At 51.8% G+C, this 17,154-nt stretch overlaps 5 protein-coding genes across 5 annotated transcripts; 4 read left to right on the top strand and 1 right to left on the bottom strand.

Annotated features, from left to right (window-relative positions):
* Positions 1 to 3,856: 3,856 nt before the first annotated feature.
* CGCS363_v010659 (uncharacterized protein) lies at positions 3,857 to 5,842 on the top strand (the record flags this gene model as incomplete). The annotated part of the gene is made up of 1 exon (XM_036642508.1): positions 3,857 to 5,842. The coding sequence occupies one exon, from the start codon at positions 3,857 to 3,859 to the stop codon at positions 5,840 to 5,842; it is 1,986 nt and encodes a 661-aa protein (XP_036492223.1).
* A 1,004-nt stretch (positions 5,843 to 6,846) lies between these two features.
* On the top strand, positions 6,847 to 7,834 carry eglD-0 (putative endo-beta-1,4-glucanase D; the record flags this gene model as incomplete). The annotated part of the gene is made up of 3 exons (XM_036642507.1): positions 6,847 to 6,901; positions 6,987 to 7,346; positions 7,554 to 7,834. 3 exons carry the CDS (start codon positions 6,847 to 6,849, stop codon positions 7,832 to 7,834), a joined length of 696 nt encoding a protein of 231 aa, XP_036492222.1.
* Positions 7,835 to 8,556: 722 nt separating this feature from the next.
* On the top strand, positions 8,557 to 9,585 carry CGCS363_v010657 (uncharacterized protein; the record flags this gene model as incomplete). The annotated part of the gene is made up of 1 exon (XM_036642506.1): positions 8,557 to 9,585. The coding sequence occupies one exon, from the start codon at positions 8,557 to 8,559 to the stop codon at positions 9,583 to 9,585; it is 1,029 nt and encodes a 342-aa protein (XP_036492219.1).
* Positions 9,586 to 13,412: 3,827 nt separating this feature from the next.
* Positions 13,413 to 14,330, bottom strand: CGCS363_v010656 (Isoflavone reductase-like protein TP7; the record flags this gene model as incomplete). The annotated part of the gene is made up of 1 exon (XM_036642505.1): positions 13,413 to 14,330. One exon carries the CDS (start codon positions 14,328 to 14,330, stop codon positions 13,413 to 13,415), a length of 918 nt encoding a protein of 305 aa, XP_036492218.1.
* Positions 14,331 to 15,848: 1,518 nt separating this feature from the next.
* On the top strand, positions 15,849 to 16,998 carry LAE1-3 (Secondary metabolism regulator LAE1; the record flags this gene model as incomplete). Its single annotated transcript, XM_036642504.1, has 3 exons — positions 15,849 to 16,224; positions 16,281 to 16,485; positions 16,539 to 16,998. The coding sequence occupies 3 exons, from the start codon at positions 15,849 to 15,851 to the stop codon at positions 16,996 to 16,998; spliced, it is 1,041 nt and encodes a 346-aa protein (XP_036492221.1).
* Positions 16,999 to 17,154: the final 156 nt, after the last annotated feature.

Genomic DNA, 17,154 nt, shown 5'->3' with positions numbered 1-17,154 from the left:
AATACCTAACCATATCAATATGTTCTGATTAATTATGTTGGTTCTTAATTGGGCTGAAGGGTGTACCAAAGACGTACTACGGCAACTCCTTTAATACAATTAGTTTGGAAGAATATGTGCCGCGTGAGCACAATGTTCATAGCGACGTGTAGAGATGTTCATGCTTCCGGCAGAGGATGGAACTAATTAGGACATTTAACCCAGCTATTAAGGCTCCTCAGCTCACTGCTGCATTCTTGAACAACCTAGGATGCCACCGCAAATGGCACGCGTTGAACCATCTCACCAGTTTGGTGGTCTTGTGATGATGTGGCTGCTTGTGGCGCATCATGTCAAATCGACAGTGGCTGAAGATCCCTCGCAGAAGCATCGGCCAAGAGACAAACCGCTAGAAATTCATTTCTGATACCATGTTACTCTCTGCGCGCCCCACGGCCTCCCTTGTAAAAATGCCGTTTAGGGGAAATGCTGTTCTAAAAAAGCAACACTTCACTATCGATCGAACTTTATTCACAAACTATCATTGGCTTCGATGGAGGCTGCGGTGGGGATACTGGAGTCTTTCTCTAACAGTTTGTCACGCTCGCATTTGTTGGCGCAACGCAATCAGCCAGGATCTTTTTGGAGGGGCTTCTTCACACGTATGTACAGAACCTTCCTCTCCCTCGATTCTGCCCGTTCCTTTCTTCTTTTCATTCACTCCCTTGCGTTTAAAGGGTCCTACACATAATCCGTCTGCTTCATTCCACCACGATGAATGCATACAACTCTCGACGTTACAACAACGCAAACCGGCGTTCCGGTCAGATCGGAAACAATATCCAAGTGCAGGAAGAACACGAGACACTCCGGAAGAAATGGGACATGCACGAGGGCCGGCTCCAGAGGCACTGGGACTCGCTCAACCAAGACCAGCGACGCGAGTGCATCCTCAGACTCAACGACGGCGAGAATATCCCACGGCACCCCGAGGACTCGGCTCACGGCGGCGTGCTGTCCAGCCTCGTGCCTGAGTGGAACCTCCGTGATCTGACCGATCCCGATGAGGACCGCCTCCTCGACATCATGGCCAATCGTGCCATACCGGACCTGATCGACCAGTACAGGGTCAACGACAAAGATTTCATCGAGAAGAGGATGGAGACGCAAGAGCTCCGCGTCAATGCGACTTTCAGAGACGCCTACATCATGTTCATTGACAGCGACCAGTACGGACAGGCGGTGCAAATCCCACGCTCCAAGATGAATGAAATCGCGTGGGCCTTCAGAATGGGAAACATGCTCCCCAAAGGAATCGGTGAGATGATTCTGTGCCGCCAATTGTTCCTTCTACAGAGGCTCAACGACATCGCGAATATCATTCTCGAAGAAGCTGGAGTTAGTAAAATTCCGCGCAAGCGTCGGGAGGTCGAGCAGCTTGATCTCGCCTGGTTGACCCGAACTATTCTCAGCAACAAAAACTCTCCACAGCTGGCTAGTACCCCTGTGGCGCCCACTGCAGATGCGGCAGTCGATGCACTTGAGCAGGGCATTCAAATGCTCCAGGTTCCGGGGTCTCGGGGTGCTCCTCAGACCCAACCCGCGGCCAAGAAAGTCAAAGAGGACCCTCTCCCGGACCCCAAGGACTTGATTCGCGACCGCAAAATCGCTTATGAGGCGTACCTGGATTCGCTCGCCTCTCGGTCGGCTATGTTTGCTCGGGAGGTCGCTGGCTGGTTCTCCAGTCGCCCGGAGCTTATCGCTGATGAGAAGGGAAGGTCCCTTCCTCTCAAAGCCGACTATCATGCCAGCGGCGCCGTCTTAGATGCTGCTCAAAGTGCCATCAAAGCCGCCGCGATCTCGTCTTATGCGGATCAACTGCTAGGCCGACTTGATGACGCAGGCTCTGACAAGCTCCGGAAATCGATCATTTTGCAGGAGCTATCAAATGTTGCGCATCTTGACTACGTCCGACTCCAGTCTCTACTCTCTGCTCAAGCGGCAGCTGACCAGGGACTCTAAGCTGTTCAAGCGTGTGTCGAACGGGGTCGATGCCGTGGGAAACCCCAACATCAAACTGAAGGGCAAGCCGCAAGACGTTCAGAACAGCGACCCCCCTCTTCACATCCTTCTCCGACTGTGTCAGCCGGAAACGACCCCGCAGAAGGCGCATGGCTGGGTTGAACAGCTCTCGAAGCTGTACCTCAAGACCGATTTTGACAAATATGGAGCGACGCTCCCACGAGATGCGTTTGAGATGATGGGCTTGCTGTCGATGAGCGCGGCCGTGAGTCTGTCACTGGCACAGAAGGGGCCGGTTCCTTCCCGGAAGAAAGCTCAGTTCTTCGTCACTCGGGCTCAAGAGCTCGAGGCGGAGCTCAACCGGCTTAAGAAAGATCTTGGCCCCGTGCTTACCAAGAAGGCTCTTGACGATGGTCTTATCGACGGCGCATTGGAGAGATTGGACGAGATCGTTGCCGAGAAAGTGGGCGCGAGACTGGCTTTCTTGTACGAGGATTTGATCCAGGACAGCTTCGCGTATCTGGACAAGCAATATGATCACGCCAAGGCGAATGGCGAGACCGACTGGACAGCGCTCGCAGTGGAGTCCCAAGAGCCTTCTGAGGAACTCGTCGAGAGTCGCAAACAGAGGGACAAGTCCCGATCTTCTAGCCGGGCTAAACTTGACATTCTCTCCAGTGCGAGGAAACCCGTGCCTGCACCACCAACCATCGAAGTCGAATACGAGGATATGGTCGAGACTTTCAAGAACCTGATTGGACAGTCCGAGTCGGGCAAAGCGGTCGGTTGGCCTGCGTTCAATCGGGCGGTAAAGGAGTTGGAATTCAACTTGATACGTACAGCAGATGGATTGAACCATGCGTTTGAATCGTCCAAGTACGGGTGCAAGCTTCTTGTGGTTTCTCCGCCTTATAAGGGCAAATTCGAAGGAGACTCGGCCCTTGTGCTTGGTCAGCGGCTGAACAAAGCCTACGGATGGACTGAAGATACCTTTTACGAAGAGGATCCTGGGAAATATCTGGACGAAACATACTCTGGACCCGACTCCGAATCCGACTGGGAAAGTGAGGATTGAGGTCTCGACATTACTTTTTCGGCTAGCATAGTGTCTGGTTCAATATTATTCGGTATTAATCGAGTTGTGGCGCTGGAATTTCGCGATGATGCGACAGCAGCAGGCCAAGCTGTATTGCCTCGCGTCAATCGATCTCGGTCCAGCTCCCCGAGTAGAAAGGTTTCCATTAATCCGTATGGCACATTGGCGCATGTGACCGCTTTCAACTGTAATTGAAGTTGTATCAGCTAACGTCTGCAAGAATGGGGAAACGGTCAGGGAAGTAGCGGAGAGTTCCCCATGCCCTAGCCGGCTTCCCTGATACTCGGTGACCAAACTTGTAAACTTTGGAAAGAACGAAAGGCGAACTTGACAAGAAGCAGGAGCCTTCGATGGTTTGTTTGGTCGTTCCTTCCCAAACCATCCGTAGTCAATATTGCGCGTCACGTGGCCCGTCCACGGCGACTCTCAGTCACCCATTCACCCACCTGGTCCTTGACTACTCTGTCTGTTTCCTCCTCAGATTTGATTTGGCTGGCAATTTGATTTTTCCATTTTTGAGACTCAATCGCTCCAGGAAAGTGTTTGTTTCTTCGAGCTTCTTTCAGCCACCTGAACAACAAACGCCAGACGATCGGCTGCCCGCATATCCTAGAAATCGTTTGCCTCCACGACGGCTATTTTTGCCATCGGCATCCGACTCCCTCTAATTCTTTTTCTCTGACTTCCGACTGCAACATCCACCTCTCCTTCTACAAATTCACTGCCTCTCGTCCCGTCGCGCCTTTCCACTTTGACAAGATGGAGGTTCTGCCAGCAACCGACGACCGAGAGGCGCCTCAAACAGTCACGATGGAAGGAGCAACCCACCTCATCGACCTGCCAGACGAGCTCATTCTTTCCATTTTGGAACTCCTTTGTCGCCACTGCGATGGTCGAAACGGCGGAAGTTTCCAGGCGGAACGCGATAACCATAAGGGACTGGTCTCATTCTCAAAGACCTGCTTTCGCTTCCACAAGCTTGTGCGACCCTACCTCTTTCACCACGTCTGCTTCAACTACGACTACCTAGAGATTCGAGAGCGCTCCTGGCAGGGCTCGAAGCACGAGAAGGCCCTGTTCAAACTTTTGCGAAGTTTGGCTGGCGACCACGTTCCAGACCCTGACGCGCTGGAGGCTGCTGGCAAGCGGAGCCTTGCGAACGGCATCGATGACTTGGCCACCTCCATCAAGCACCTTGAAGCTAACCTGACCCCCAATCTGCACGTTGACAGCGGCAAGGTCGGAAGGAAAGGCCCCAGAGGGGACGCCATTGGCTTCGACTGGCTTCCTGAGGTTCTCAACCGTGCCACTCATTTGGAACATCTCGAGCTGCATATGGAGCTTCCCCTCATTAAGCATGGTGGCTTTATCTGGAGCATGGACCGGTATGGCCGCGACAAATACGACTCTATCAAGACGCTCAGCCTCATTTACCGTGCCGACTGCTACGACAAGATCGGCAAATTTGATCTCAGGGACACCTACATGATCATCAACCGCTGCAACAACCTTGCCACACTCGAAATTCACGGAATAGGAGGCATAGGCGAGCGTTTCATCGAAGAAACCGACCATGTCACCTCCCAGCTCAAGACCTTGCGCCTGACAAACTGTTCCTTGTCTTACGACGACATATTTATTCTCACCTCAGGCATCGAGAACTTGGAGAGCTTCACCCTCGGGCGCGGCGAGCTCCGCAGATTCCAGTTGATCGCTGAGCAGGGCGACTATGCCAGTGTCGTGATGGACTCCCTGATTTCCCCCGCAAATATCACTGCTCGCCTGGCAGGTATGAGCTCCCACAGCCTGAGACACCTCGAGCTCGGTCCCTTCGATATGAAGTTTTGGGAGAGCCTTTGGCACGAAAATCCATCTGGAACTACGGCCGAAAACCTCGAGAACATTCGAATTGCCACAATCGGTACCCTACGTTCTTTCGAAAAGCTCGAGCATGTTCAGCTTGCCCAGGACTCCATTCTCGGCGTCCCCAACATGTGGACCTCTCGATACGGTATTCCTGACGTGTGGCCGGGTGACATACCCACAGAGGAAGAACTCGGGTTGCGCCGTATCGACACCAGCTTGCCTGATCCCGACGGCACCCGCCTAGTCAGCATGCTTCCGCGTACCCTCAAATACCTTCGCCTTACGCATGTCAACAACAACCTGGCAGACAGCCTGCAAACCTTTGCCTCTGCCGTCGCTGATGGAGCGTTCCCCGCATTGAAGGAGGTATCCCTACACGGCCAGGATCCTCTCATGGAGCGCTACCGGTACGGACCCCGCTTCCAGATTGAAATTCTTTTCGCTCTAGAGCGGCACTGGAATTTCTTAAGGAACCACGTCCTCGAGAAGATGAAGGGATTGCTGGAGCGGGCTGGCGTCAATTTCTCCTGGGACGCGATGGGAAGCAACCGCCCCCCTGAGGGATGGCCCGGCAACCCGATGTTGCAGTCCTTAGGCATGGAGCCAACCCCTCCCATGACGCAAGAAGAAGTTGCTTTCAAGGACTTCAGCAAGGAACGTCACAACATGTCCATCATGCTGCGGCGAAAATATGCGGCTCTGGGCTCCACTGGCACCCTGGAGGAAGATAACGATCCCCCGGTGATCGTTCTGTTGCCTGGTGGGAGAGAGCTTCACTTGAACAGTAGAGGGGAGGCGCGTTTGGAGTATCGGAACCGCGATCAGTGGGGAAACCTGGTTGATGAAGACCCTATTCAATCAGATCTTGACTTGGATTGAAAAGGACTCTTGCGGGTTACTGGCTGAACATGTGGGTTTGGTATTGTTGAATGGAGGAAGATGGAAATGGATTCAGCCAAGGACAGAACACTTGTTGATCCATTTATGCAAGGTTCACTAAGTCGATGTTTTTTAATTATTATTCAATTCCCACAGAAATTGATAACCTTCGGCCCGATCTTCCATGTCAGAGTCAATCGTACTGTCAACTTCTCCGCAGCCATGTTCATCGTCTAGCGACACAGCTGTAACGGATGGAGAAAAGGTGACAGATGTGAGAGATGAGGCGCTACTCAGTATCGCGACCTGTCAAAGTCGACGAGTCTACGGAACCGCGGACAAGGGCGATGGCACAGTCAAGATGATGGAATGGGAGTGGGTGAGAGGTAATCAGTACAGAGAAATGAAAGAAATCAATAAGACGATAGACAAAGACTAGAATTTGTGCAGAGAGGCCCGGAACAAGCAACAAGGGTCATCAACTGACGTATCGGGACTCCAGATCGTGGGATGCGACAACCTGACCATGAGTCCACCTGTCGGGCCGATACAAGCCCGAAGTGGCGGAAGGTGTGGGTGCCATTTTTCATTTATTCTCATCTAATAGGGAATCGCAGGGAAAGAGAAATGGTAGCCTTGGCGAATCTTCATGAGTAACAGCAAGGATGTCAACGTTACTCCTCGGAGCGCAGCCTCCGGACCGGCAAGGGGTCGGCGACGGAGATTCGTGGAATGCGCCCCATATTTTCGCCGGCGCTCGGGGAGGAGACGGACTTTGATATTAAAGTATTGGCACATTCCTTTTTGATGGAGGCACAAGACCAGGTTGCGAGGAGTTGCGCGGAGTTGTAGGCTGGTCTCTTCAAGCCCGGCTGAGTTGTAATTATGGAGCTATTTAAGGAGGCATGAAGTGAAGTGTTCTCTTTCAACTTTACAGAGCTTCGTCAACCAAACCTGAAGTGATATCGTTGTTTCCATCAATCCTCAGTACAAGCTGTGCCAGCATGAAGTTCTCTGAGACTTTGGCAGTCCTGGCGGCTGCATCAGCCGAAGCCCACTGTTAGTCTTCTATCCTTTAACATCACTCAACAAGAGACAAAAGTCTCAGCAAATCGTATGATGCTAACTCAGTCGATCAACTCAGACACATTCGGTCGCCTAGTGTACGGCGGCACGACCTATCCCGAATGGCAGCACGTCCGCAAGACTTTAAACTTCTACTCCAACGGCCCCACCGACGGCGTCTCGTCGACGCAGATCCGGTGCTACGAAGCCGATCCCGCGGACAGGGGTACCGTGACCACCATCCCGGTCACCGCGGGCTCGACGATAGGGTTCGCGGCAAACAGCGTCGTGGGACATCCCGGGCCCGCGAGCTTCTACATGGCCAAGGTCCCGTCCGGCCAGACGGCGGTAACCTGGGACGGCAGTGGAGCCGTCTGGTTCAAGATCTACCACGAGCGCCCAACGATCACCAGCAGCGGCCTGGAGTGGGCGTCGTACAGTGAGTGTCCAATTTTCTCAATCATTTCTCCTGTAATTTGAAAATTTTCGGGTCATGTTGTTGTCGGGTGGGTGCGATCTTCGGGGGCAGGGAACCGCGAAAAGCATGTGGTTTCAAGAAAACAGACATTTTAGATTTGGTGGAGAGGTTCGTGAATCGCGCTGTAGGGCTGAATCAGTTCGGTGCTAATGACGATTTGTGTCGCAGACACGCAAGTTCTCTCAACCAAGATCCCATCCTGTCTCGCCAACGGAGAGTACCTCGTCCGCGTTGAGCACCTTGCCCTCCACGGCGCCGCGACCGAGGGCGGAGCTCAGTTCTACGTCGGCTGCGCCCAAGTCTCCCTCTCCGGCGGCGGCAGCAAGACCTTCTCCGGCGTGTCGTTCCCCGGAGCCTACAAGTCGACCGACCCGGGCATTCTCTTCCAGCCGTACTGGCCGACCCCGACCAGCTACACAAACCCTGGCCCCGATCCGATCAGCTGCTAAGAAAACAAGACAAAACTGGGGCTCCTGCGGTTGTTCCCCGGTACTGCAGTGCAATGAATCAGGGTGGCGGTATGCATGCATGATGCCGATGCCGGTGTCACAGAGATAAGGCTCTCGCGCACCCGCCCAACTGCTGACAGGGGCGGGCTGGAACAATCCGGATTTTCTCGGCGTGGCGGACCATCCTCTCCTTAGTTCGCGTCGTTTTTGTTGAGGCGTGCTTTTTTCTGATCGGTGATTTAGGGAGAAAATTTCCCTGCTTGGGGGGTCCGCGCGGCCCGCTTGGCGAGTTCGGACGCCACGGGAGAACGACGTGATGTCAGGAAATGCGGGGAATTCTACGTCATTAACTGTGAAAAGACGTGGCGCAAGGGTCCGATTTTCGATCGCGTTCTTGCGGCTGGGCTGCATGTGGTTCCTTGCACTGTCGATTATGATCTGTTTGTTGTGGTAGTGACAACTTATTTCCCTATTCTGAGTGATTGACTATCGTTGATGTGGTCATTTTGAGGTAATCCGGGGGATCTGCTTCGTTGATATTAATGATCGACCCTTGCTAAAGCATTTTTCAGCGCTTACTGCTCGCTTCGCTAAGATCAGTTCACCCCTCTCATGACATCGCTATTGACGATAATAACGCTAGAGACGTCCGCCCTTCATCACGACTTTCATCATCAAACAAGACCGAAAACAGAAAGAAATTTCGAAGGAAGATAATGAAGATGACGACAGTAACATTGGAAGACTCAGACGCGCCATGCTTCTCTCACGAGAGTTTCCTGGCTCCGCCGGCTGTAGAGAAGCAACCTTCAGGGATCAAAAGCCCTCATCGGCACAGAAGCCCAGCGCGCCGCTGGAACGGTGACGGAAAGGGAATTCAGGTGGACATCGGCACTCGGTTGCGCGAATATGTCGACTGCTTGAACAACAGCAAATGGAACGTCATTGGAAACCACCTCGCCGACGAGCTCACCCGGAATGGCCACTCCCAGACGCGTGAAGAGCACATCACCCGCCTCCAGGGTCGCACGAAGGGCCTCGCCGGATTCAACATCAAGATCGACACCATGCTCGTCGACAAGAAGGCCCGCGCTGTGGCCGCGAGATACGTCAACCGGATGACGCTGGTGGACGAGAGGGTGAATGCTGAACCCGTGGAGAAGACGATTGAGTTTGACGAGCAGTGCTTCGTGTGGTTCAACGAGAAGGGCAAGATTTCGAGGATTGTGACGATCCAGGACAACGACGGAATTCGCGCCCAGAATCCAACGGCAGAGATGACGCCGAAGTTTCTCACGCGGAGCATGCCGGATAAACCGGTTGACCTAGGGTCGCTGTACCGCGCATACGTCACCAGTATGAACCAGCGCACGATGAAGACCGAGTTTCCTAAATTCTGCAGGAAAGACCTTCGACACAACAACAGACCATTCACTGTCCAGGACTATGCACGCAACCTTGATCTGAGCCACGAAGTTGTTTCAGGGCTTCGTTTCGAGATTAAGGAGTTGCTGGTGGACGAGGAGACTCAGCAGGTTGCTGCGCGATTGGAGCTCACGGGAACGCCGACGTCGGTGTTTGCGGGCATCCCTCCCAATGGAAAGAGTATCAAGTTTAACGAGCACTGCATGTACCGATTCGACAAAGGCAAGATCTCGGTGGTATGGGCGACGATGGAGCTGGACGTTGTAAGGAAGCAATTGGAAGCCAGGGCAGATCGGAGGAAGTCTTCCATGTTGGGAATCAATTGAGAGAGGAAGTTGGAAGTTTGTTGTGAAGGGAGCAGACGAAAGGGCTCGGCGGCGTTTCGGTCTGTGGGGAATTCTACGCGGCACGACGGTCTATTTCCAAGAGGTAATCCACTCGTCATGGGGACCGATCGTCAACTTCCCCTTTCACAGCTTTTGGTTTAGACTGTACAAATAACATCTTCATCCTCACATTCAAACCAATGTAACCATACCCACAAACTTCGAACGATTTTAATGCTCCGTGTTTGTATAGGATATCTCGGGTACCCTGAAGCCTAGGCCGGTGAGTTTTTACTAGGCAGTGGTGGTGGGCACCTACATAAATAAAGTATTTAAGCATTCCTAGGTGGTCTCTCAAACTCACACGTACCTTCATCGTTCCACATCAACAACAATCGCGGTCATAAATCGCCCCAATGTCGACACGCAAACCCATTTCGACTCCATTTGGTCCCCTTTACGACCGTGATGCCATCGTTGAAAGTATCAAGCAATATTGCGAACTGCTTTCGCTAATGGTCTCGTTCAGACCCGAGGGCATAAAGAGCCCCCCTGAGAACGGATGGAGCGATGACGAACTTCCCCTTGAGATATTTCGGATCCTCAGGTTCAATCACAGAGCAGTTGACCTATGTGAGAACATCTCGATCTCGCTCTCTCCATGACCGAAACTGATAGAGTCCTCGAAAAAGTACGACACTTGCCATACTTGGAGAGCGAGAAGCCGGTCTACCCATCCACGCAGAGCATAAGCTACCTTACCTTAAAGACACACATCTCTTTTCAGAACCCGAAAGAGAATTCAGAACCAAGTTGAGCTCTGGCTGTTGGAAAGCGAGAAGATTCCAGAAGGAATCGTCGCCCTTGCAGGGCAGGCGGATGGGGGCTTGGCTATGTGGTGACTGCTTGACACCCGCACCGATAATGATGATGACGTCCCGTGGGGGTTATCTGAGGCTCATTGAATGTACTTAATATAGGCGAGGTCACTCCTCATGATGCGTACAGACACGTGCTGGACGAGGAGATACCCGAGAATGAGCCCTGGCGGACCGATAAGCCCCGGCCGGCTGTAGAGTACTTCTTTCTTCCCTTCTAGATAGTCTGATCTCACTTAAGATGATTTCAAATCCGACGCACATACCAGGGGGAGACTGGAAAATTTGGCGAGTGGAGGATTTTAGAGAGGAACATCGGCACTGGGTCCATGTAGGTTTTGAAGTTGGCTGGTGGTTATTATGGTTTTTGGTTGCTGATTTTATGGATTTAGGAAGCTCGGAATATCTAGAGGGAATGTGGTTGGCCCGACGAGCATCGGTTTGATCGGTCAAAGTGTCGGAATTCATTGAAGAAAATGCTAAAGAAACGCTAGGGCACTTTAGGTGTGAGGAAAAGTTAAAAGATAAGGAATCACTCATAGAAAGAAATAGGCGGTTGAGAGACGTAACAGTACTTTTGCTACAGATACGACGTGTCTTAGAAACACCCAGCAGAAGGCTTAAGCTATCCTTTCTCTTAGCTTTTGCAGGCTATCCTGGCCCTCGCCGACGCAGCGAACATCATTCGGAAGATGGTCTAAGACGTCAGCGGCCAGTCTGAGCATGTATATGCATGCGTCGTATTGCATGCTCTTCTCGAGATACCTGGTGTGGATTATCTTGCCCAAAAACGAGACAGACTCAACTATCAGGGCGATCCAAGGGCTCATTGAGACGACAGGTTCTTCTGAAGAAGTACAATCCTGCATCCTATCGGCGCGCGTTCTGTGAGCCGTCGCGGCTGCCGTACGTATGATACATTTGCTCTCGGTCCCAAACTTGAGCACGTTAAAAATCTCGCGCTCAGCTTCTTGCCTTGTCTTTGTTATCTGTGCAAGTAGGTCTGAACGGCTTGCTGCTTCGAGTGCTTCTACCATCTTCAGAATGCCAAGGTAGTGCTTCAAATTTACGTCGAACCAATTTAGTCGACTCTCTTGGTTCAGAAAATGAAGCTGCCTCTCGGAGAGTCCGAGAAGCGGGCATATCGAGGTTGTGTAGATCTCCAATGCATCGACAGTAGCTTCCCAAGTGGACAAAAGGCTTGTTTCATCTACCCCTTCCCTCAAAGCCTCCTTCAATGACGTAATTGTCTTCCATAAGTAGACGTTAGCAACAGAAGCCGCTGAAAGTATCTCAGTCGCTGTCTTGTCGTTGACTTCAAGCCCGTTGATAAGCCAGTCTTTTGATTGGGGAAGGAACGAGCCGACGAGGAAGGCCCTGACCAACAGCCACACGGGTTCTAAGCAAGCCCCTTTCAAGCCAGATGTCAGTGAAGCTCTCAGATTTGATGTTAACGAGCTTTCAGTATCCCAAACCACTGCCGTCCAGTAAATTCTCGTTTCTAGGTCTAGAAACCTGGTCGATACCTGTTCGGCAACGACATAATTGCGAGAGGAGCCAAACTCCACCAGTGACCCCAGCTCATCGAGGTGATCATGGCTCCTTCGTTCCCGTAGTCTTTGAATCTGGGAAAGCGCAGTATGAAGACAAGTCAAACCATCGATCCCGTCCATGACCTCGTCATGAGGGATTCCAGTGGGAATCGGGGTCTGTGCGAATAAATACAAGGCTAACACGGATTGATAGGATACTCGGTTGATGACTTTGAGCATGTCTCTTCTGGCAGCGCGCCAGCTTTCTCTGACAAAGTCTCCGGTGGAGTTCGTCGGAAGGCCGCCATGGCTTTGGAGGATCTGAGGGGCCCATCGTGCTGCGAAACCTTCAATGGCCGTTCGTAAGAAGCACTCGATTTGGGTTCCCAGTTCTGCTTCTCCACGGTCAGGCGTTTGCCCATCCCCCGGAGCTTGAGACACCACCTCCATTTTCAAGTCACGATCGATAGTCCTGAACATGTCTATGACCGATGTGGTTCTGGCTTCACTTGAGTTCTTGCTAACTTAGTCAGTCTCCGAGTCCAGCATCGCCCTGGTGGCTATTTGGTGAATCTTACACGAGCGGACAGCCATCTACTAAGAGCGCAAGAGAAGGTTCGAGAATTTGCTTGACGAGTGAGTCAAACGATGCGTTCATGTCGGGTTCACTCAGTCTGGCTCCAGGGACATTTGCCATCTCCGATCCCTTAGGAGCCACTGGCCCTGAACCCTTTTTATTGGTGTTCTTCATCCACTATTTGACATCAGATTCTGCGGGCGCATAACTGACAATTCTTCCTGTGCTCACTTACGGTGAAGGTGCAAGGTTGCTGTTTCAAGGCGCATCGCGAACACGAACCGCGCCAATCTATATCACCTGGTTGATAGCCACGTTTCGTGGCGTTGCATGCAACTCGGGAACGGTGACAGTTGTCGCAACTTGAATATTGCTTCCTCTGTTTGGAAGATGACATATTCCTATCGCTCAAGGTCCGTGAGATCTATTACTTGAACTAAAGAAAAGTATGGTCAGGTATGCGGTGTCGCTGAAGGCAAGAACAGCTTTATGTTGATCCGACTCAGTAATAATGCTGACATGCGGTCACAGCGGCGCCAACCCCACAACGCTTGATTGCTTAGAAATACAACCAGCCCGGAACGATGTCAGACGCGAGCAAGACCCAGTATCTTTGTCAGCCATTATTTTGCCATGCTTTCTTGACACCTGCACTGCACTGCGCACAATCTCTTGTTTGTGGTTTATGGCGAGTCACATCCAGCTTGTGAAGTATGTAAATCGTCAACGTCAATAGTGGCAGCCTTTTCTCTATTACTGAGTATCAAAGCAAACGTGGAGGAAGTCTTGAACGCTATGTTCCGACTGTCCTGCGGTGCCTTAAGTGTTCACTCGCTAAGATTACAGCTTCTCTAGGTAGTCGACCACCATCGAGTGCAACTCATCGTCGCTCATTCCCTTTACACCCAACAAATTGTTGTCCAGCTTGCTAGAGAAATCACAGCCATAATCAAGAGTCAGCGACCCGCAAAAACAGAATCCCAGCATTGCAGCATCGACATCTGCATCTGACCCTTTGGCAAGCTCTGCGAGACACTCTCGGCGGAGTTCTTCTGTGTCTTTGACAGACGTGCTCCAGTCTATCCCGTCGACATTCTTTGCGTATCCAATGAGCTGGTTTTGAGTAACCAAGGCAGAATGAATAAACACAACGCGGTTCGCAGTCTGAGACCGGTTCCGAATGACGCCGAGTACGGCCATCGCGACATCAGCGAGCGTCGTCGCGCTGAAAGGCACATCGCCGCCGTTGTACAGGATCGCTTTATGATCTTTAAGATCAACGATGAGGCCGTTCTGAAGACCCCAATCGAGGAAAAGTCCATTCGCAATGGCCGTGAAAGTGAACGCTGGGTTTTCCCGTGACATCTTCAGGAGGTAGTCCTGGACGGCAACCTTTGGAGCACAGACGGGCAACTGCGCGCAGAGGGAGTTGGTGGAATCCATACCAAACTCGGCTGGAATGAAAACCTTGACTCCGGCAGAGACCGCCGCATCGATCAGTGGTTTCTGGCCCCCGATGGCAAGCGTGGCCAGACATGATATGACGACGTCAATGCCGGCTAAGGCAGGTAAAAGAGATTCGACAGAGTTGATGTCGACTTCCATGATCTCAAGGCTTGAGTGGACAGGCAGTCTAGACAAGTTTCCTCCATTCCGAGTGAGAGCCGTGACGCGGAAACCAGCGTCAAGGAGGACTTTGAGGATGGGGCCGCCGAGATTGCCGGTGGCGCCAGCGAGCGCGATACGAGTGTAAAACATTGAGTATTGAGGAAGTATGTATGATCAATGAATCTAGGAAGTTGGATGTTTTCATAAGGTTAAAAGGGTGGGCACTGTTGCCTTTATATACTTCGTTAACTTAGAGAATTGCCTGCATGATTTAACCAGTGGCGAGATTTCTATTTCAGATGTGGATGCCGTTCTCGTCCCTTCAATGAACGATCAATCTTTCGGTCTCTTCGTTCTGCATCTAACGTCCTGGGATACACAACGTTCTCGCTTCCGGCTGCCGCTTTGGAGTGGGTCATATCGGTTCCGTCCACCGGCTCCGACACTCGGTGCCGATCACTTAGGCGGCGCCGACCACCGGAACCGGTCCTGGCAAAGAGCGAATCATACTTACACTAATACGTGCGTGTATCGCAGCAGGGATAATTCAAATGCAACGGCGCTGGCGATAATGACAACAATGATTTCAACAGAAGCGTATTGTAACAGCAACAGTAACAGAGATTGAGACTAGGATTAGCAGATATCTGAATTCATTCGTGTCTTTTCAAGGTGATTAAACTTTGTCCGTTGTCTTGACTCTGCTCTGCCCACCTCTCAGTTTTGGAATGCTTGGGAACAGTGGGTCAAGTTCACGGCCAGCCCGGGCAACCTGCTCGCACTGCTCACCCCACTCACCCCGGATCGCGCGGCGGCGAGTGGCTCGGCCACACCTGAATGACAGAGTGGTAAGTTCCCAAAAACCTCAAAGAAGTGGGCTTGCGTTGCCCCGTATCGTGCTCCATATTGAACCCCTGACCGCGGAATATCCGCGTAAACCCGGCCGGCAGCCTTGCTATGTGTTTGTCAAAACGTCCCATGCGCTTCAAAGGCAGGGAAGGTGATTGGCTTCTCTGACATTTTCATCTTGGCCTGCATGCTCTCCCGGCTGAATGGGGAACAAGACGGTGCGTCAAAGCCTCAGCTACTGTGATCATGAGAAGGAGTATGCACTCCCATCCCCACGCTCGTGAGACCTGTCCCCCTGGCTTGGGGAATTGTCGGACTAAATCCAACATGGGTGAAAGACGGGGCCAGCATCTTCTTTCAGGGTATCCGACGAATCGACAGAAAAGTCCCCGAGGCGTGTGCGGGCGCATTCGAATTGATGCGGAAGCTTGCAGCTGCAGGCAGTTTTGTCATATCAGCTCAATCGACAGACAACCAACAGATCACACCGTGGGTTCGAACCTGGTTTGACATTGCATTCTTACTGTGTACTAGGACCCCAAGGCAACGGGCTGCCTGCCAGAATGGTAGGCAACACCGACCGAAGGCTGCAGTGCATCTGCGTCTTCGCCTTCTTGTCACATTTTGTACCTCTTACCCGGGTTATGTGACATGAATGAAGTGGGTGCGACAACAAGACTAGGATCGGGTCCATGTTGCATTCCTTTCTTTTCTCCTCCCCCGCCCCCGTTCAACTTCTCCTTCGTGCAACCCATTCCCCTCCCTCCTACAACGCTCATAAGTCATATTACCATCTATTTTGTTTTCACAAGCCTCAAAATGACGGGACGGAAATCTTCGTCTCCTCCTGGGTCTTCTCCACCAGCCGCGGGTGGAGTCGAGTCCCCCGATCATGTCATCGAGGCTAATGAGGCTGAGGCTGAGCAATCGGAAGATGGCTATGAGACGACGTCCAATGCATCAACCTCCTTGGCCCCCAGTGTTCGCGACTACAACTTTGAGAACAAGCGACGCTATCATAAGTACAAAGAGGGTCGCTACCTTTTGCCAAACGACGACTTGGAGCAGGAACGTGAGGATATGAAACATGCTTTGATTCTCCACCTTTGCGATGGAGAGTTACACAACGCGCCCTTGAAGAACCCTCAGAAAATCCTCGATATTGGGACTGGCACTGGAATCTGGGCTATGGACAGTACTATTCCCCTGACTAAGTATGATCCGTCCGGGTTTCGCTGACGAGCTTTGCAGTGGGAGATGAGTACCCAGAGGCCGAGGTTACTGGCATTGACTTGAGCCCAATCCAACCGATTTTTGTGCCTCCTAACGTCCACTTTGTTGTCGACGACGCTGAGGCTGATTGGACATGGGACGATAATTCACTCGACTATGTTCATATTCGCAACATGGGCCCTGCATTGAAAGACTGGGACAGACTCTTGGAGCAGGCGTACAAGTAAGTTTCAACAAGTCGGCCCACAGATTGTAATGACTCACTAACGTTACCAGGGCCCTCAAGCCAGGTGGCTGGGTCGAAGTACAAGACATCGTCTTCAAATTCGCCTGCGACGATGGATCAACTACCCCTGAATACACGCCCAAGAAAACCATGGATTACCTCGCGGAGGCCCTCGAAAGGTTTGGGGTCGACGTCAACATCGCCGAGAAGCTTGGTGAAAAGGTTGATGCTGCGGGCTTTGTGAACACTATTCATGACATGAAGAAGGTCCCTGTCGGCACATGGCCCAAAGACCCGCATATGAGACAGATTGGGAACTATGCTCGGGCCGTCAACTATGACTCTCTTGGCGCTGTCACAAACATCCCCTTCACCAAGGGCCTGGGCTGGACAACGTTGGAGGTAGAGGTTTGGTTGGTTCAAGTGCGAAAGGATCTGATGAACAATTTCTTCCAGACATATCATCATTACCATTCCTACTCTGGTCAAAAGCCGCTAGAAACAAAGTAGGCCCTCAAGCTGTTTGGATAATGTCCATACACATTACTACATAAGAATTAACTACATTATTGACACAAGTGCGTAAGCGGCAATATGTAACCCACATGAGGGATGCCAAGGTTTTCCCTAAGAGTTTATGTAAGCTTAGAGGTAGCGGATGTGAAG

Source organism: Colletotrichum siamense, assembly GCF_013390195.1.
Source record: "Colletotrichum siamense strain Cg363 chromosome Unknown KSG_Cg363_contig07, whole genome shotgun sequence".
Taxonomy (NCBI): Eukaryota; Fungi; Ascomycota; class Sordariomycetes; order Glomerellales; family Glomerellaceae; genus Colletotrichum; species Colletotrichum siamense.
This window is presented reverse-complemented; position numbering and strand designations above follow the sequence as displayed.